We start from the raw sequence: 22,202 nt of genomic DNA, 5'->3' as shown, positions 1-22,202 counted from the left end.
CGGGTACTCAATGGTACTTTCTATGGTGCAGATTGAACCACCCTCCTCCATTTGTACTGGTCCCTTGTCCATTCAAAAATAACTATGGGTGTTTCATTTATGTATCTGCACATTTGTCCCTGTTACGCTGTCTCAATACTATCCACCATCATGGCATCCATTTGGCCACTGGCACCTTCTACTCTATTCCGGTTGAGTGACTGTATGCAGAAGCTGCTGAACTACCACTCTCCTACTGCTGTGACTTTCTCCTCAGCAGATCTGCATGCCTTTTTCTGTCATGTGTGGCCACAGATCCTTTGATGACTCCTTTGATGACTGACTCCTTTGATGACTGACTCCTTTGATGACTGACTCCTTTGATGACTGACTCCTTTGATGACTGACTCCTTTGATGACTGACTCCTTTGATGACTGACTCCTTTGATGACTGACTCCTTTGATGACTGACTCCTTTGATGACTGACTCCTTTGATGACTGACTCCTTTGATGACTGACTCCTTTGATGACTGACTCCTTTGATGACTGACTCCTTTGATGACTGACTCCTTTGATGACTGACTCCTTTGATGACTGACTCCTTTGATGACTGACTCCTTTGATGACTGACTCCTTTGATGACTGACTCCTTTGATGACTGACTCCTTTGATGACTGACTCCTTTGATGACTGACTCCTTTGATGACTGACTCCTTTGATGACTGACTCCTTTGATGACTGACTCCTTTGATGACTGACTCCTTTGATGACTAGTATAGGGCACTTTCCTCTAACTTCATGCTCCCTGCAACTTCCCAGTTGGTGTGAACCCTTCACCACCTTCTCTTCATGCAGTGGCCTCTGTTCACTTTGGCCTTTATTTGCTTCCTAAGGACACTACTCCAGCCTTGCTCTATTGCCTTCAGTTTCATGACCTTCACATAAAACTTCGCAATAGTACCTTTGTGTACACTGATGGCTGTAAGACTGACTGTCGTGTCAGATATCTCTTCGTCACTAGTGCCAACGTTTTTCAATATTGGCTTTTGGATCACTGCAAAGTATTTGCAGCAGAGCTCTTTGCCCTGTATAAGGACATGTAATACATCCAGTGGATTTTTCAATTGCGTGATCTGCTCACTCTCTCTCAGCACCCTTCAAAGACTCTTTGTGCTGCACACTGTCCATCCCTTAGTACAACAGGTCCTGGAAAGTTGTTGCTTGCTCACTCTTGATGGAACCGCTGAGATGTTTATGTGGGTTCCTGGTCACGTTGGTCTGACAGGGAATGAGGCTGCTGATGCTGCTACCAAGAATGCTGTCTTCGTTCCTCAGTCCACTAGTTTTTACATTTCCTCCAATGATCTCTGTGTTGCTGTCTGTCAGCAGGTGGTGTCACTTTGGCATCATCATTGGTCCTCCCATCACAGGAACAAGCTCCAGGTTATTAAGCCTCTCCCAGCACCTTGGATGACTTCCTCTTGGCCCTCTCATTATGAGGAGATAATTTTAATTAGGTTGTGTATTGGGCACTGTCTTTTTGGTCATCGCCATTTGTTAAGTTTTGCTCTCCCACCACTTTGTGCACATTGTGCCCAACTTTTAACTGTCCAAGATTTGCTGATGGAATGCCCTTCTTTTAACAGCTTACATACCCATTTGCATTTACAATCAGAGTTATATGCATTTTAGGGAATGATGCATGGGCTGTCGACTGTGTTCTACTTTATATCCATCGTAGCAGTAAGGCCAAGGCAATTTAATTTTTAGTTCTGGACCTCTGTTTCTCTTTGACATATTTTATAGACCTTTCTCCATGTCCCCGTTTTTAACTGTCTTCTCTTCCAGCGATTGAGATTGATGTGTAGCCATTTTTAACTCCTCTCTTTGTTGTCTTATTCTATAGTTTTGACATGGGTGCATATTGTTTTTGTGCCCTAAAACAAAAACAAAACCAAACAAACTTGTTCATTCAGTTGAAAGTTAATTTTATATCTTCAAGGGAATATTATATGTGTCTTCTGCTTTCTTTTACTGCAGATTTTCCAAAGCTCTGACTTTAATATGGGATCCCCTATGTCCTCCATATCAACTCCCATTTCTTCTTATATCATGCTATCAAAGAGTTTCTCTTCCCCTTAGTGTCCTTCATGCACTCTTTACACCTATTCACTCTCTCATCTGCAATGAGCAATGGAACTCTCCCAACACTCTTCATGTTGATGCCTTTTGCTTTTAATTTCACCCAAGATTGTTTCTACTTTCCGATGTGCTGAATCAGTTTCTTTTTTTCTTTTCCTTTTTTTTAAATGACATTTTTTTTTTTTTTTTAATGACATTTTCTTTTTTTACGTTCTTCCGGCAAAAACTTTGCTTCCCTGAACTTTCTATTTTTTATTCCCTAATAAAATACTGTTGGATCCCTTACTTTTTTTAAAAAAAATTCGAATTTCCTTCTTTCATTGATTATTTGAAGTATTTCTGCTATTAACCAATATTTCTTCACAGTTAATTTCCTTGTACGTATATTTGTCTGTCCAACATCTGTGATTTTTCTTTCTAGAGATATCTATTCATGTTCAAGTGAACTGCCTACTTTGATATTTGTTTTTGCAGTATTTACACTTCTAGAGAAAACAAACATGCCACTCCTTTGTACTACACTGTCCCAGTTCTTTTCACATTATTATGAACTCTTCTCTTTAAGTTGTCTTCTCTCCATTATACTTAAATAGTGATAAGAGTCTATATCTACTAGTGGGTATGCCTTAAAATCTAATATCTAATTTTACAATCTGTCTGACCATGAAACAACCCAGCGAAAACAGTTAGATGTCTCCATGTGATTTCCAGGTAAACCATCTCCTCATGTGACTTTTGAACAGTGTATTTGCAATTACAAGCTATTTGCTACAAAATTTTATCTTTCCCATTTTGCATTTCTGGTAATGAGCCCATGTTGTAACAAAACTTGGTCTTCTGTTACATCCCCCACTACAGTGTTCCAGGCACACATGATTGCTAGTATTTAATCTCCCTTTATGTTCTGAATTACACGTTCAATGTCTCATGTATTTTCTTTCTTCATCTTCTGCTTGTGATGTAAGCATATACAATAGAGCTATGGTTGTTGATGTTGGTTCGCTGGAGATTCTGATGAGAGAGATTGTATCACTGAACTGTTCATAGTAACTCTGTCTTTCTGGTGCTAATGAATCATACTCCTGTTACACCATATTTTTCTGCTATTGATATATCCTATATTTGTCTAACCTGGAATCCTTTACTTCTTCCTACTGTGCTTCACTAACTCCCATTATAACTAGACTGAGCCTCTTTCATTTTCCTTTTCAGATTTGCTAGCTTCCTTACCAAGTTCAAACTTCTGATGTTCCACATTGCAGCAGACAGAATGTAACCTTTTGGCTGGTTATTAAATCTTTTTCACATGAATAGCTTCCCATTTGCAATCCTCTCCTACTGATCTGAATGGAGAACTAACCTGGAATATCTTTCCAGTGGGGAAATTATCATAAAACTTTATTAATTACAAGCTACATTGTGCATGGATACAACTGTATTTCTTAATGCAAAGGCTTCCATTTCCTTCTGCATCTTTGTCATTGATCATTGCTCATTGTTCCACATTTTAGGGGCATTTTTAAATTCTAGGGGTAACAGGGTGCCTCATGCCTGTCTACTCCTCCACTCACTGTGTAAAGGCCATTGGCAGAACAAAGTGATTCTTCATTCCAGAAATCTTCAGCTGTCATTGCCAATGATTTTTATTTGAAATTGAAGCAATGATGGGGTTCAGACCTGGAACGCAGGATGTTTTTATCACTGGTCCAAGGTGAATCTGAGTAATTTTAGGAGTTGGGCCCAGACTGTCAGTGGATAAACTCATATCTGCAGAACAGGAAAAAGATAGTTGAACATACGTACCACAAGGTATTTGTATAATTCCCTAATTTTCTGCAGAGCAGAGTGTTTACAAAAAAAAATAATTTTTGGGTTTTATCTAATGGGACATACTAGTCTTGTAATAAAACTATGACATGGACTCCCATATGCACCAAAAACATCACTAGTTGAGTAGAATAAATTTTACAGCAAGTATTCTTTAAATTTTTTCTGGGTGTTAATGTTCGAAGAGCAAGACAATGTCTGCTGGTAGAGCATTGAAAACTTTTGTGACAGATTAAGTCACTCCTTTCAGCACACAGGTGGAATCTGTCTGGTTAATATCGAAGTCCTGTTTGACTGTCTAGTGATACAGACATCAATAGCACTGATCAGAGGTGTAAGCACCACTGGGCAGACAGAGTAGGGGCACTGAATAAGAATATCTGTGCCATAAACAAAGGACTGGGTGTGCTGTGATGTAGGAGACTGCGCAGTCACACTTTTGTATTGTTTGATCATACTAAAGTATTGTTCACTCACGATTGTCTCCTCTCTGTGATTGAAGCTTTCAATACATCCATTAGGGCAATGTTCTATAACCTCATATTGTTGCCATTATGTGCATAATTGGTTTTGAAAAAGAGAGCTATTTATATTAGTGAAACATGAAAAAGAGAGATATACTGAGACAGATTCCTACAACAGTAAATGCTACTCAGAATGAATATTTCTCTCCTCTGAGCAGTGACATTTTTTTGTTGGTGGTTGAGTACCACAAAGATGATTCCATGAAACAGCAAAGCATAAAAATATCCTAAGCAAGCAGTTCTGATGGCAATCTTGTGTGTAAATGTTAAAATTATGTGTAAGCCAAAAACTATGGAATGAAGTATTTTGCCAGGTCTAGGATATGATGGGACCAATTCAATTAGCATTACTGTGCACAACTAAGAACTTCACCCCACTTGATGTGCTTGTGGTCTATTACATTTAATATTTACGTACTGTTCTGTGAAACATGAAATTGGGCATAAAGCAGTGTTTTTAGACATTCAGAGCACATTCACTACAGATAAATCAGGTTTGTACTACAAATCTTGTATGGATCAGTAAAGTACAATTTATGATACCAGTAGCTTCTCATGTGTTGTGATCATAGTTAGTTCCATGAATATAGAAGTGTAGTAAACTAGCTAAAATTATTTATGAGAGTCAAAATTTCACATGCAATGAAGTCTTAGCATTAAACAGTTTACATGTCCTTTAAAAAAGTTCAACAATGAAGCAAAAAATTGTAATTTTTACAGTTGTTATGGGATTACCTGAACAGTGAAAGCATGGATAAAAGGAATGAAGAATTCAATTATGATGGCTGGAAAACAGAAAATGTGAAGGTATTTATCTTAGGCATACTGATGCTATTTTTCATACCTGTTACAAACCTTCAGCCACAAAATTTAAATGTCTTGCTCTAAGTAATATTTGTCTAATATATTACATTACTGCTATTTGTATATTAAAGAAAAATTTTCATCCTTACTTCCTTATACTTTTCATTCATAAATAGCTGAAATGAAAATGGAATCTGAATTTTAATGCCACCTGTGTCATTTACTTAATCCACTTTACTGAAATGTTTCCATTTTGAATTTCAGGAAATCCCACAGCAAGTAAACACCAGTGATTGTGGTGTATTTTGTTGTGTATATTCAGAATGTATCTGTCGTAATGCTAGTTTCAACTTTTCCCAGGAAGACATGCCATATTTTAGAAAAAAAATTGTGTATGAAATACTTTCAAAAAAATTGATGACATGAAGATACTGGTAGTGGTAGTGGAGATGGTATTATCTTTTTTTAAAAAAATCCCATCTAATAGAAACATAAAAGAATTTAAAATTCTGAACATAAAATTTTAATATTTGACTCTGTGTATGGTTGAACGTGTTGTAGGATCTATAGAGAAGTCTAACAGATTGTTCTGTAATTGTGATACAACAGTGAATAGAGTATTATTTTGAATCTGTAAAATTTATTTTTCAGCTAGGATGTTCATGTGTAGGGTAATGAGTAGAACTGTTGTTCATTGTTAAATTTCTTTTTGTGGAGATTAAAAAGTAAACTTTGTCTGTCAACACTTTTGTGTTGTTAGGTGTAATCTCCAAAAGAGGAATTTTTTAAAGGTGGAGTTACTTTTGATGTGGCTGTCTTGCTTGAATTGGCAACTGCAATATTTGCAGCTTTCATAAGCAGCAGAGAAGTTGTTGCTTATACAAATATTCAAATGGTGGCTGTAACTGAATCACTGTTAATAAATGTTAATTGGCATTAAGGGTTATTTAACAGGTTTGTATTTGTTTCCAGTTCTGTAAAAAAATAAGAGAAGAGATGACTGGATCATCAGTAGTAGACTTAAAAAAACTAATCTGTCTTTTCCATGTAGAGTACCAATTTTTTTTTAAACGCTTGCTGGATTTAGTTATCATATTATGTTCCTTTATTTAGTGTATAATCAGTGTGAAACCATGTATGAAAATTGCACTTAAATTTAAAATATATAACATATAATACTTGTTTTGGTAAAAGCTTAATCTCAGTCATTAGGTGGATATGATACATGGATCAGGCCATATCACAGTATGTACACAATGTTGTATGTAATATGTATAGCTAAGCATGATACCTTAGTGCTTCAAACATATGAAACTGTTAAATATTCAGAATAGTTTATCAGAAACCGTTAATTGCACTGCTGGGTTCCAAAGAATATGTATATAACCTAGTTATTGATTCTTTCCATACAGTTTTTATGAATCTGTATTTATGAGTAAGAGACTAAATTTCCTGTAATGGTTGTGCTTAGATTTTGTTTGTGGTACTGAGATGCTTTCATTTTGTTAATTATTAAGAATCAATTTGTAACAATACTATGTACAATATGAAAAGAAAAGTTATAACTGGTATTGAATTTTGTGTTATTACCTAAATATTTCCAATCATTTATTTAACTAAAGTACCCATAAAACAAGGAATTGATTAAGAAATATGTATGAAGTAGTGTGGCCACCATCTTAAGCACTAGTACATGTGAAGTAAGGTCAGTAGATAAATTCAAGCTGAGCTTTTTAACTGGAAATGAAGCAGCTTCCATGAATGAAACTTTCTTATTAATTGAAGAGCTAACTTAAAACACAAAGCATATTATTGAATCTAGCTAACGTGTTACAGTTCATATTACCCATCCTGCCTTTCACTGAGGACTATACATGCTGTCTTAAACTGAGAGATGTTTATCACTCTTCTTGTCTTACTCGTCATGTAACCTGGAGTCCTTCACACTTCAGTTACATACTGAGGACAGTTTCTACTGAATCCTAAAATTCATGTGTGCCAAACATTCCATTCACCTTCAATGAACAAAGCTCTGCACAAGAAGATAATTGTTCATTATTTCACATAATTTTGTTTCTGATTTTCAGCAATAAGCTATCACATGAATAGCCATCATCCAACTGTAGCCAAATGAAAGATTGTTAGTAAGTACTGTTGAAAACAATATAGTTGACTTGATTGGTGTTGTACAACCTGATCCACAGTAGTCTTAACCTTGTGTTGCAGCAATCCTCACTTGAAAATTAAAATGGAGTGACTGTATCTTAACAGCAGTCCCATTCCCTGAAACCATCTGTGTGTCCTTGACCTCCACCTACTTCCATCCTGGTGTACACCTCATATATTATGCCTCCCCCTACTGCCCTTCCACCACAAAGCTGCTGCATGTATTCTGCATGCCATATTTCTATCTGTATTCTATGTTGCTTCCATTATTTCTCTCTCTCTTTCTCACAGCTTTTTCAAAATTTGTGTAGTTGAGATGATATTGATACTCAGTCTGTATAGAGTGCCCCATATAACAACTGCCATGCTCACATGTGGTATTGCAAACCTCTGGGTTCTTGGGTAAACTGACTGAGTAACTTTGTCAAAGAACTGCATCATGAAATACTTTGTAAGAATATCTTAGATTCAGTGTAACAATGGGTGTGGCTACACAGTGTGAGATATGGTAGTAATGACTAGACAAAAGGTGTTGCGGTAGCTCTGTGGTACGTAACACAGTGATACAGAAAGTATTCTGGAAGCTGGTTATCAGTGATAAGTGGATGAGTGTTCCTAGTCAGATGGTATGTACAGGCTTGTTCTGTGAAGATATTACTATCTTTCAGGGATGATGGAGAGGGGTAAATATATCAGTTTGAGGCAAGGGATCTTAGCCCAGAAAAAAAGTCTTGAAAGTTGTAAGTGAAAATTGTTGTGATACTTCTGACAATGGATTACATGCACCACAACTGTTGTTGCTAATATTGTAGGGTCGGCAAATTTCAGAGGTGGTAGAATAGACCAAAACAAGAAGAAAATCTCTAGTAAATATGGGCTTTAAAATGTATACCTTTAGAGCTATGGGCATTTCTTCAGTGGAAGGAAAGTGCTCAAAACTCTTAAGGTTTGCATTTTAAAGTCCATGTTTACTAGAGATTATTTTTCTTGTTTTGGCCCATACTATCACCACTGAAAGCTGCCTACTGTACAATCAAGGCAACAACAGTACTAGTACATGTATTCATCTGTCAGGGATATCAGAACAAGTTTTTCTCATAGCTTTGGACTCAGTTGTTTCTGGACCAGTGTCCCTTACCTCAGATTGATGCATTTACCCTTTTCCATCAATGCTGAAACATTCATCTCATCAAAGAATTACCCTGTAGAATGTGAATAGTGGATATGATACTTTCACATGATGGTTCAGGATGCACATCTGCTTCTTATACTGTGAATCTAGATGGACTGTTTGTGGTAATGCTTGGCAGGTGCCCTGTGGTGATTAGCAGTGGCCTTTTGTTGTAATGTGGAAGCTGAGGTTCTTTCCGGATTCTTAAATTGTATTTAAGTTTAAACTGGCCCCCCCTCTCTCTCTCTCTCTCTCTCTCCCTCTCTCTCTCTCTCTCTCGCCCCTCTCGCCCGTCTCGCCCCTCTCGCCCCTCTCGCCCCTCTCGCCCCTCTCGCCCCTCTCGCCCCTCTCGCCCCTCTCGCCCCTCTCGCCCCTCTCGCCCCTCTCGCCCCTCTCGCCCCTCTCGCCCCTCTCGCCCCTCTCGCCCCTCTCGCCCCTCTCGCCCCTCTCGCCCCTCTCGCCCCTCTCGCCCCTCTCGCCCCTCTCGCCCCTCTCGCCCCTCTCGCCCCTCTCGCCCCTCTCGCCCCTCTCGCCCCTCTCGCCCCTCTCGCCCCTCTCGCCCCTCTCGCCCCTCTCGCCCCTCTCGCCCCTCTCGCCCCTCTCGCCCCTCTCGCCCCTCTTTTTTTTTTGGGAAGTTATTCTCATTACTTTCTGTTGCAATAAAAGAACATTCTTGCAGCGCATAGAATGGCACCACAGCAGCTGTCTGTAACTGATGTGGCTGTGGAATACTGCATGGTAGGCTGTCCTGATGTTGTGTGCTTGCAACATAAGAATTTGATATGCTATTGCCAAGTTAACTTGGTATCAATGAAAAAGTTCTGAAGTTTAACAGCTTTTGTGTTACCCAGAGAACAGCACTGAGGCTGAAAATCAACCTCTGAGTTTTGTCTCCAATAATTTTTATCGTATTCATGATACAGGAGGTCTTGGTTTTACAGAATAGGACTTGTGCTTGTTAAACAGTGTGACTGACTTTCTTTCCTTTTGAGAAAAAAGTTGTTTCATTTGTGAATTGTAAGATATGCGCATTGGAGCCTGTTTCATTATCAGAAACTGGGAACAACAGAGGCCCTATCATGGATCCCTGTGACACACTTTGTTGTAATTTCTCACCAGAGTCTGCTCATTGCACTGATATGATCTGTTGTTGTTTAGGTAGGATCAGAGAGTTTGCAGAACAAATACTTCAATATCATATGATTTTTAACTTGCCTAGCAGGTCCTTATATGGAATACAGTTGAATGCCTAATTGAGGTCACACAGTACGAGTGACATACTCTCCAAAACCCTGACTTGCATTTGTAGCTAAGTCAAATTTTGCTGTTGTCATTGACCTGCCCTTCTGAAAGCTACAGTGTGCATTGTAAAGGAGGATGTTTTCTCCATAATAATAAGCTAATAATTGATCTTTCATGATTGACTTCATCACTTTACCTAGTATTGGCCTTGTAGATATGGTCCTGTAGATTGACACTTCACATGGATTACCTTTTTGTAAACAGGCACTGTGTGTGCTACATCTAGGAAGCCTGTACTACTTTGTCTCATTTCCTAATCTAATCCCCTCAGCCTCACCTGACTTAATTAGACTACATTCCATTATCCTCATTTTGCTTTTGTTGATGTTCATCTTATATCCTCCTTTCAAGACACTGTCCATTCCATTCAACTGCTCTTCCAAGTCCTTTGCTGTATCCGACAGAATTACAATGTCATCGGCGAACCTCAAAGTTTTTTTTATTCTTTTCCATGGATTTTAATACCTACTCTGAATTTTTCTTTTGTTTCCTTTACTGCTTCCTCAATATACAGATTGAATAACATTGGGGGCAGGCTACAACCTTGTCTCACTCCCTTCCCAACCACTGCTTCCCTTTCATGCCCCTCGACTCTTACAACTGCCATCTGGGTTCTGTACAAATTGTAAATAGCCTTTGGCTCCCTGTATTTTACCCCTGCCACATTCAGAATGTGAAAGAGAGTAAGCTTTCTCTAAGTCTACAAATGCTAGAAATATAGGTCTGCCTTTCCTTAATCTATTTTCTAAGGTAAGTCGTAGGGTCAGTATTGCCTCACATGTTCCAACATTTCTGCGGAGTACAAACTGATCTTCGCCAAGGTTGGCTTCTACCAGTTTTTTCATTCGTCTGTAAACAATTCACGTTAGTATTTTGCAGCCATGACTTATTAAACTGATAGTTCGGCAGCTTTCACGTCTGTCAACACCTGCTTTCTTTGGGATTGGAATTATTATATTCTTTTTGAAGTCTGAGGGTATTTCGCCTGTCTCATACATCTTGCTCACCAGATGGGAGAGTTTGGTCAGGACTGGCTCTCCCAAGGCTGTCAGTAGTTCCAATGGAAAGTTGTCTACTCCAGGGGCCTTGTTTCGGCCCAGGTCTTTCAGTGCTCTGTCAAACTCTTCACGCAATATCATATCTCCCAGTTCATCTTCATCTACATCCTATTCCATTTCCATAATATTGTCCTCAAGTACATCGCCCTTGTACAGACCTTCTATATACTCCTTCCACCTTTCTGCTTTCCCTTCTTTGCTTAAAACTGGGTTTCCATCTGAGCTCTTGATATTCATACAAGTAGTTCTCTTACCTCCAAAGGTCTCTTTAATTTTCCTGTAGGCAGTATCTATCTTACCCCTAGTGACATGTGCCTCTACATCGTTACGTTTGTCCTCTAGCCATCCCTGCTTAGCCATTTTGCACTTCCTCTCGATCTCAGTTTTGAGACGTTTGTATTCCTTTTTGCCTACTTCATTTATTGCATTTTTTAATTTTCTCCTTTCATCAATTAGATTCAATATTTCTTCTGTTACCCAAGGATTTCTACTAGCCCTCGTCTTTTTACCTACTTGATCCTCTGCTGCCTTCACTACTTCATCCCTCAAACCTACCCATTCTTCTTCTACTGTATTTCTTTCCCCCATTCCTGTCAATTGTTCCCTTATGCTCTCCCTGAAACTCTGTACAACCACTGGTTCTTTCAGTTTATCCAGGTCCCATCTCCTTAAATTCCCACCTTCTTGCAGTTTCTTCAGTTTTAATCTACAGGTCATAACCAATAGATTGTGATCAGAGTCCACATCTGCCCCTGGAAATGTCTTACAATTTAAAACCTGGTTTCTAAATCTCTGTCTTACCATTATATAATCTATCTGATACCTTCTAGTATCTCCAGGGTTCTTCCATGTATACAACCTTCTTTCATGATTCTTAATCCAAGTGTTAGCTATGATTAAGTTGTGCTCTGTGCAAAATTCTAGCAGGTGGCTTCGTCTTTCATTTCTTAGCCCCAATCCATATTCACCTACTATGTTTCCTTCTCTCCCTTTTCCTACACTTGAATTCCAGTCACCCATGACTATTAACTTTTCGTCTCCCTTCACTATCTGAATAATTTCTTTTATTTCATCATACATTTCTTCAATTTCTTTGTCATCTGCGGATCTAGGTGGCATATAAACTTGTACTACTGTAGTAGGTGTGGACTTCATATCTATCTTGGCCACAATAATGCGTTCACTATGCTGTTTGTAGTAGCTTACCAGCATTCCTATTTTTTTAATTCATTATTAAACCTACTCTTGCATTACCCTTATTTGATTTTGCGTTTATAGCCCTGTAGTCACCTGACCAGAAGTCTTGTTCCTCCTGCCACTGAACTTCACTAATTCCCACTATATCTAACTTTAACCTATCCATTTCCCTTTTTAAAGAAGTATTTATCCAAATTTCACACTGACTGCATGACCTGTTCCAGAGCCAGGAATTTCATCTACTGTGCTTCCCACTACCTTTTTAAAATGTTGATTAAATTCATATGAACTGCAAGAATTGAAGCAAGAGGTGGACCTTTTCCTGGGTTCATTGTCTAGATTCCACATTGCATTGCAAATATTGTACCTTTTCAACAAATGTGGCATTGCTTTCTGTCTTTGCTTTTTCTACTTCCATTCTCCCCTAGATCATTACACTCTAAAATAACTGCTATGCAGTATATCCTTAATTTTAATATCCTTAGCTGGTTTTATCTTATCATTTACTGTTTGGACAGTACATTCCATTTTAATTAATGTAGAGGTATACCACCTCCTTACATTGACAGTTTTCTCTCTGCTGTTTGATTTGGCAATAATTGAATGTGTCTCAGGTTTTAATGGAAAATTTTCATCAAATTTGACTTCAAGGGCCTAGAACAGGCAGCTGAATGCACTATTTGGTGCAAATTCTACAAATATTTGTTATCAGTCTATAGGAGACATTGTACCTTTGAAAATGTCAAAACTATTTTTTTAAATGATAGTACTATTTCTGAAGATGCCATTTGAATGACCACTGAGTGTCCATAGCTGCATGATTACTGCACTGTGATATGCAAGTATTGGGTAAACCCAAGTTCTTTGTGGTCACAACTATTAAGGTTTGTGACAATTGTAGCAAGACAAACATCTCCTTTTGTTCATAGATAATCTGCCACAAACAGTCCATGTAAGCTTTCTCTTCATCACAACCTTCTGCAGTATGAATGTTTGATTTCCCAAATTAGCAATTTTTTTTTTTTTTTGCCCTTAGGTGCACCAACAGCTTTCCAATCGGTTGATGAGATTTTTAAAATTACCATATGGGGAAAAGTATGCATAAACAACAATTAAGCTAGCATCTGGCAGCCACAAAGCAGCCAACTCTAGGTCCAAATCTACCCAGAAGTTACAGAAGTCTATTTTCTTGGCACCAAACACTGATCTTACTATTTGTATACACACTCACTACTATGGATAGCAGTTTATTTACACCATCACCATTTCCAGATATTCATTATATCTGTAGTTTTATATTTCTGGTTCAGCTAACCTGTGCTCACATATACATAATACTTTTGTTCTCGCTTCCTCAATAAAGATTGGTAATGTATTAAATTTTGTCCTGACTCACTGCATATGTCAGCATTTTTTTTTTCTTTTCTTTTCAATATTGTCATTTGCTTCTTCTCTACAATGTTCTTGGTCTTTCGATACTGAGTAAAATATCTTTCCACTCAGGCTGCTTAAGTCCTTTGTGAAAGGTCATGACTGGTTACCACATTCTTGAAATCCGTCATCAGGAGAACTGTACATTGGAGGAAAAATATATTTACTCTTAAGAATAATCAATCTTCAGAAATAAGTGGTCATACTCACATAAAGCTGCTAAGAATATTATACTTTTTTATCTTTTCAATCATTGTAGAATATAGTAACACAGCCAAGTCCCATAATTCATCTTCAAAGTAAAAAAAAAGATGAGTAACTTTCTGTGAAGTGGTATTCCAAGTTAAAATGATCGGGTCTGCAAAGTAACAAGTAGAATAATGGCATACCCCAGTAACTACAAAAACTGGAAGAAATTGGAAAAACCATAGGTGCCTAACTTGAAGTAGCAACCAGAAAGAAAGAATCAAGCTAGGCCAAAGACATACTAGATCCATAGACTGCTCAGGGAGGTAACATGGCATCAAACTGAGATAAACTGGCAGAATGATATTATGAGACCTTGTGCGAAACCATGTATCAGCAAATTTACAGAAGGGCCAAGTCATATGTACCAGTGAGGAGATCAGAAAGTTGCTGTAAAGTGGTACTAAACTAATACTCCAAGAGAGGAGATGAACATACTGATATCTAAAAGCTACTGCAAAAGAATATGGTTCTCAGAACCATTAAATTACTTACATAAACAATGATAACTAGCCAATAGATTTTTATAGTGTAAACCAGTATGTGCATTAAATGTTCCTTCAGGAAATTTCTACAGTTCTTCCAAAATATTACATGTACTGTCCTTCCTTTTTCAATACAGTATCTGAAGCTTATAATGGAGATCCACAACTGAATACATAGTTTAACTGGGACCATTGCTTTATAGTGAGTTAATTATTTTTATTGATTTGATCATGAACTGTAGGACTAGCCTGTAACAGTTTTTCCTGTATTCGCAATGATTTAAAAGCTGATGTAAGTGTACTACTCTTAGTAACCTTAAGTGGTGGTGATGACTTATTTTTAGAAACCGTTTATTCCAAAGAGAGAATGTTATTCTTCCAGTCTACAGATTACCTGATGATGCATTTTAAAGATGTGAAACTGGTCTTACCTTTCAATAAATAACTTTAACAGCCTAAGCAGAAGACATTTTTTCAACATGCAGAATTTCAGCTGTGGTTGCCCTCATTTTAAAGTTCTGTTTTGGTTTTGAGAGTTTATCGCACTGATGCAGTAGGCTTGTGTGACACATATCCACTCTTTCTGAGAACATGCTCTGAACTACCTGAAACCAATCGACTTATAAGACAATTGACACTGAAGGTTCCATACCATCAAAACCTCCATTGCCCATTTTGCCCCTGTACTTGTTATATTCTTAACTTTGACACTGTACTTTTGTTGCTCTGTTTCCCATATCAGATTACACCACCAAGTAATGAATCGAGCCACTAAATGAGACTTATTATAATGTAGAAAAATTTTGCAGGTGGATACCATGTAGTACATTCCCAATGCAGAAGCACAAGATGGTTCTGTATACTTATATAATTTACTAATCTTCAGTACATTCCACAAACCAACTAACTATTAAAATTTATCATCTGTTCAGAACAAAAGAAACTAACCTGGCTGTTTTTGAAAGCATTACTTAGATTCTGTGCCTGTGTGTGACCAATAAGTAACCACGTAACATCTCTATGTGGGACTGAGTAAAAGTATGTGGTTTTATATTTCAAATATTTCTTAGGTACTCATCTGTGTGTCATAGTTCAAATGTGCAATATTTTGGAAATCCACATATTTGTGACCTTCAAATATTCCTGATGACTGTTGGGTGCCACCTTGACACTGAAAAGCCTAAAAATTATTAACACTGCCCACTACGACATTGGATGCCTCCTGGTGGCACTGTCTGTGGGTGTGTGACATGGCAGCAAGAGTATGTAAACAGGGCAAACATGGATGGAAGGGGTGTCACCCTAATGAAGATACATGCTGCGAATAGAGAAATCCATTGAGATAAGCAACTCTGACAAAGGACTGATTAATTAGATTAGATTAGATTAATACTTGTTCTATAGATCATGAATACGACATTTCATAATGATGTGGAACGTGTCAGGTTAATAAAAGATGTCTGTACAAAGATATTGCATTACACAAAATATTGCATGACACTAATGTTTAAGCTAGGTTTTTCCCCCTCCCTTAATTTATATCTAAAAATTCAGCCACTGAGTAGGAGGAGTTGTCATCTAGAAATTCTTTTAATTTATTTTTAAATGTTGGTTGACTATCTGTCAGGCTTTTGATACTGTTTTGTGGGTGACCAAAGACTTTGGTGGCAGCATAATTTAGCCCTTTCTGTGCCAAAGTCAGATTTAACTCTGCATAGTGAAGATCATCCTTTCTCCTGGTGTTATAGCTATGCACACTGCTATTACTTTTGAACTGGGTAGGATTATTAACAACAAATTTCATAAGTGAATATATATATACTGTGAGGATCCCTAGGTCCTTAAATAGATGTCTGCAGGATGACTGTGGGTGGGCTCCAGCAATTATTCTGATTACACGTTTTTGAGCAATGAATACTTTTCTACTCAATGATGAATTACCACAGAATATGATGCCATATGAAAGTAGTGAATGAAAGTAGGCATAGTAAGCTAATTTACTGAGATTCTTGTCACCAAAATTTGCAATAACCCTAATAGCATACGTAGCTGAACTCAGACGTTTCAGCACAGACCATCGATGTGTTGCTTCCAGTTTAACCTCTCACCAATGGCCACACCTAAAAATTTTGAAAATTCTACCTTAGCTACAGACTTCTGTTCAAAGTCCATATTTATTACTGGAGTTGTGCCATTTACTGTACGGAACTGTATATACTGTGTTTTATCAACATTTAAAGAGAGTGCATTTGCTGAGAACCACTTAATAATTTTGTGAAAGACATCATTTACAATTACATCACTTAGTTCTTGGTTTTTGGATGTTATTACTATACTTGTATTATCAGCAAAAAGAACTAACTTTGCATCTTCATCAATGTGCAATGGTAAGTCATTAATATATATATAAAGAACAGTAAAGGACCTAAGACCGAACCCTGTGGGACCCCGTACTTGATAGCCCCCCAGTTTGATGAATCAGCTGTTGTTTTAACATTACATGAATCACTTATTTCAACTTTCTGCATTCTTCCAGTTAAGTATGAATTAAACCATTTGTGCACTGCCCCCCTCAAACCATAATGATTTAATTAATAGTACAGAAAGCCTGTGAATGAGTATTTAAAAAATGGCAAAGCTGGTAAAATGTTCACAGGCTACTGTCATGTGCATATATGAAAGAGGTAGGACAATAAAATTACCACTAGGCACTAAATGGTTGTCTGTTACATAAAGTAGGATAGATGGTGATCTGTGACATCTCTGATGAAAGAGCATAGTGCAGGTACAGGCATAAGTCTTTTGGAGAGAACCGTTCTTCGTACATTGTTGAAGATTGAGCTTTGCAGCAGAACACCTCTACATGTTCACCCAATTACACCAACAATTACAATAGCAGTGGGTTTGTGGCAATGGTACTTGTCCACTCATCAGTGTAAATGTCAGCTCTTCAGGTGATCACATTTTTGCTATGCTAAATTGATGGTCACCTCTAGAAATGCTGTCATTGAGGTGAACAGTGGCTCAGAATGTACAAAGCACCATGAAGGCAGGCTGGTGGAACAGTGTTATGCTATGGGAGATATTCTCCTGTGCTTGCATGGGACCTGTGGAAGTAAAGAAGACATGCTGACAGCTGAGAACCACTTGCATCTCTTCATGCTTGATGTCTTCCCTCAGGGCAATGTCATCTTTCAGCAGTATAGTTGTCCATTTCCCAGAGTAAGAACCATGCTACACTGGTTTGAAGAGTATTATAATGAGCCCATGTTGAAGTCTGTGGTGAAACTCATCTGATGTAAATCCTATGGAACCTATCTGGATCACTATTGGGCACCATCACTGTGTATACAAATCGGTGGCCCAATGTGTACATAAATTACATGACCTGTACAAAGACATCTAATGCCACATACCTCCAAAAACCTACAACACCCTGTTGAATCCTTGATATGCAGAGTCAGTGATGTAATTCATTTCAAAGATGGACAAACAAGATACTAAGCGGATGGTTATAATTTTTTGACTCATCAGTGTATATCCTATCCCTCTTCATGCAGCCTCCTGCCCACCACCTCCACATGTTGAGGTGGGGGAATAACAATGTTGAGGGTGATCCTGGGTAGCGCTGCAGTCATCATTGGATGAGAATCTCTACTGGCGTGGTGACAATGCATCCTCATCTTCCTAAGTTGTCATGACAGCAGCAGATTGCTGCTAGGTAATCCTTGACTTCTCCAAATAGGACCATTGTCTTCACTGGTGGGTGGAACACACACTTCATGATACTTTCTCCAAGTATGAGGTTTGTTCAAAAAAATCCATAACATTCATAATTTCATGCCAGTGGTGTGTTGTAATGAAATGCCATTGACGTCCCTGCTCACAGCTGTGTTTAATGTGTAACTGCTGAAGTTTCATTGTTGTATGTCTATTAGTTATTTTTCAGTGCTGTATTGAATAGAATGTTATCACACAATTTGCAAATTTCAGGATTGAAGAGTTAGATGAGAAACACATCTGCATTAAATTTTGCGTGAAAGTCAAGAAAACCTTTACAGAGACACACTAATTGATGCAGGGAGCCTACAGTGATTAGTGCTTAAGCCACACTTGGTCTTACGAATGGTTCACAAAGTTTAAAAATAGCCAGATGGAAGCTAAAAATTACCCTCATTCGGGATGCACTTTGACAGCTACCAACAGTGCTCACATTAGGAATGTCAGTGAACTGTGTTGCTAATCAAAGACTGACTGTCCAAGAAACTTCAGAAGAATGTAATATTTCAGTTCAATCATGTCATGAAATACTGACACATTGTTTCGGAATTCATCATGTTGCCATCAAGTTCATCCCAGGGCCCATGAGTCAAGACCAGAAAGACCTTTGCCTCACAACCCATGAAGAGCTTTTGGATTTCACAAGTGAGAATGAGATGTTCATTAAGAGGACCATAAATTGTAATGAGATGTGGGTGTATGGTTATGATGTTGAGACCAAGGTTCGATCTTCAGAATGGGCCAGAAAAAGCTGAAATATTGTGCATTTTGGATGATGCCACCCATCTGAATACTCGACAAATATTCAAGATTTTCCTATGCTGGGAAGAACTAAAATCACTGTAAGCACCTATACGGGGAGGGTACATAGAAAATTTAAGAAGCTTCACTCTATTTACGCTCCAGTAGTCAACAATACTAGAGAACTGCAGAACAAATCAACTCGTTGTTCAAATGAGATTCATTACTTATTTATACAGTAATGGCCTTTAATAGCATTAAAGGTGAGAACCATTACAATTGTAGGTGTAAGCTGGGATGATACTACTGTGTACATTAACATGTTAATATTTTACAAGAAATTAACAAAAAATAAATATGGTGGAAATAAAAATGGGATTCCAAACAAAGTATTTTTATAAAAATGGGACTGGCCTTGGTGACAGTAGATGATGGATAAGTTAAGTACATAGTAATTTGTTTTATAAGAAGATTAGCTTTGTTATTGTGTTCTGCAAGTGTTGAAAAAGATTTAATTAAAGTTTAGCCAAAATGGTGATCACAAAGCTGAAATTAGTACCTATATCTGAGGAGAGTGAAGTGGTATTGGACATGAGGAAGATAAAACAGTTAAGGAAGAGAATGAAGTATTTGAAAGAACAGACTACAGAGATTCAGATAGAAAAACCCTTGACACATACTATGGGACAATCAATTCGAACTGCAATTTTTGAGAAGGTGAACCAATGTTTAAAAGTTATGAAACAAAGAAACAATGAATGCCCAAAAACCTTTAATCATTCAATTTCAAAACTGGAAAAATACATATAAACACTATGTGGTGGCACGACCTCTCTGACTCCGTAAATTAGGATTGCTGCCCCCCTGCGGCAGTGGGAGTTAGTATGCTCTGATGCTCATAAAGCTTACATTGTTATATGTGTGTACTTACTAATAAATAGTGCAAAAATCATACCTTTATGCTGTGTCACTATTCTGCTGCCACACTACTGGTACCCTGCTTCTCACACTCGTAAACCCAAACTTCCATGTCACACCATGTTTTTGTTGTTAAGTCAAAAATTCAATCCACGGGTTATGCCATCAATAATGTTGCCATTAGAAACATACAACCTCATTGTTTCTTTGGCAATATCTACATCATCTCACAATAAGTGCTCATGAATTCCACATACATCTTGTATGCAAAATTGCTAAATATCAGCCAAGGCTTGTACAATACTACAGTGTCAAAAAAAAAAAAAAAAAAAAAAAAAAAAATAGTGACAATGCCTTCACTTTTCACCATATCTTTGGACCAACCTCACATAGCTACCGATGCCAAGCAGCAAACTAGCCATACCAAGCATCAAATTTACTGAGTGAGTTCATCATAAACATTCCAGCTTTGACACAGAGTGAATCTATTACTGGTATTTGAGATAAAAGTTCAGCAGAGTGTCACAGGAAACAATGGCTGCCTACCTCCATAACAAACATGAATCTAAGTGACATTGACTTTTGCACAGGACAGAACATCACATGTTCCAGTGATTTTGAGCATTATGTCATTTGCATTAACAACCTGAACTGTATGAATGCCTCCCACAGTGCTGTTACAGTTGAACAAGACTGGCTTGCACTGGACCACTCTGTTATTCCATTTCATTATCCATCTGCCGATGGACTGTGGGATCGAGGATTACATCACCTTTCAGTACCTGTGCATTCTGATTTTCCAAATCCCATCCCAATCATTTTGACTTAATGTGAGTTCCGCCTGCCAGATTATGACATCATATCCCAGCCATGCTAAGCTTTGCAATTGACTCTCTTCTGGTCCAGCATCATGCTTTGCATTTGCGCCACCCACACCCAGCATGAATACTGACTGTGGACTCCAAGAACACATTTTTCAATACTTCTCCTCAGCAAGGTCAGATACCACTGCCTCCAGGTTCAAGTGCATCACACCTGCATCAGCCACACTGTGAACAATGGCACTTCTGCACAACCTCCATGACAGACAGATAGTGAGTGCCACTGGATAATAAATTGACTACAACCTCATGCACACTGTCACATGCATTTTCTGCCATCTCAGACATCTGTCAAAGGGAAAGTGATATCCACTGTGTCAGGCCTGGAACTTCACTCACATGCACCACTGTTCTTTGAACAGCAACTCAATTTCTTTGCACGTTTTCAAATGACACTGACCCCAACTGTGTGCATAGTGATCCACCTCATCACATGCTGCCCTACATCAAGCTTCATTTCCTGCCCATATTGCACACTGACGATCCCTCGCCATGCCAAGCCTACCTTGAGATGGTGCCTTACAATCAAACCTCTGATGACAATCTTACCATCCACCGTCATCTGAAACTAACACTATTCTGGGCAGATTCTCCCACTATGCAGTTTGCTCTCAGTGAGTGTCTGATGTCAGTCAATGGCCTCAGAGGGGATGATGGGAAGTTTGCTACTCTTCTTAAGAACCGCGGATAAAATTCAGACCTTATTACTAACTTACTTTAGGTTGTTAAAGCTTCTCACAAATATTAAACTGCGAAGATGCAACACTACTGCTACAAAAACTAACATGCATGCCTGAGCAGAAGTTACATCTCATCATCAGTGTCATTACTTTAAGCACCAGCATGCTTTCTTCACTCTGGTGGCACCTGAGAGTTCTAATTGAATAATGTGCTATGGGCACTTTGGCTCCTAAAAGGGCCAGAGAACATCAAAACTGCAAAACTAGTGCATGAGGAGGCACCACTCGAATTTAAACTTTGACTTGCTGACAGAATGCAGGCACTATCGCAACACCACATTCTAATCAACAACCAACAGCGCTATGCCATAGTTGACAGCCAGTGTGCCTGTACCAAAACTGATTTTGCATGATCCTAGCCTAGCTGCCTCAACATTCCATGCAGCCATGGACCACACAATGACTCCTGGACTAACTCGAACAGAACCTAGCCCCCCTCCCCCCAGCTCTACCATCAGTACCTTTCACTGCTTCGGTGGACAGCCAAGGTTGTCACTCTCCAAGCTGGCCACTTCCCCAACTCTGCGTATAAACAAAAGCCACAATGGCCAAGTGCATTGCCTGTTTCCACGCCCAATGCACAACAATGCTACTGCTGGTTTCAGACCATATTCTGGCAGGATACACAGCACTGCAGACAGCCATGTGCCTTCCCTAACTAGTACAGAGACCTTACCTAGGCACACTAGGCCACTCTTCATTAACAAGACACCTCTACACACCACAACTAAACAGCAACCAATGAGCAGATGGTCCCTGACTATTCATCCACGACAGGCACCTGAACACATATTTCGATGATAATGGAG

At 38.5% G+C, this 22,202-nt stretch overlaps 1 protein-coding gene across 1 annotated transcript in view; it reads left to right on the top strand.

Annotated features, from left to right (window-relative positions):
* LOC126267940 (sentrin-specific protease 1-like) overlaps positions 1 to 22,202 on the top strand; it is a 94,610-nt gene that overhangs the window by 65,086 nt on the left and 7,322 nt on the right. The window contains exon 7 of the mRNA XM_049973253.1: positions 5,194 to 5,280. Within this exon, the coding sequence (XP_049829210.1) occupies positions 5,194 to 5,280 (87 nt within the window). The remainder of the gene's footprint in view (positions 1 to 5,193; positions 5,281 to 22,202) is intronic.

The sequence above is a fragment of the Schistocerca gregaria genome, chromosome 4 (genome assembly GCF_023897955.1).
Source record: "Schistocerca gregaria isolate iqSchGreg1 chromosome 4, iqSchGreg1.2, whole genome shotgun sequence".
Lineage (NCBI taxonomy): Eukaryota > Metazoa > Arthropoda > Insecta > Orthoptera > Acrididae > Schistocerca > Schistocerca gregaria.
The sequence above is the reverse complement of the archived record's forward strand: the minus strand, read 5'-3'. Positions and strand labels throughout refer to the sequence as shown.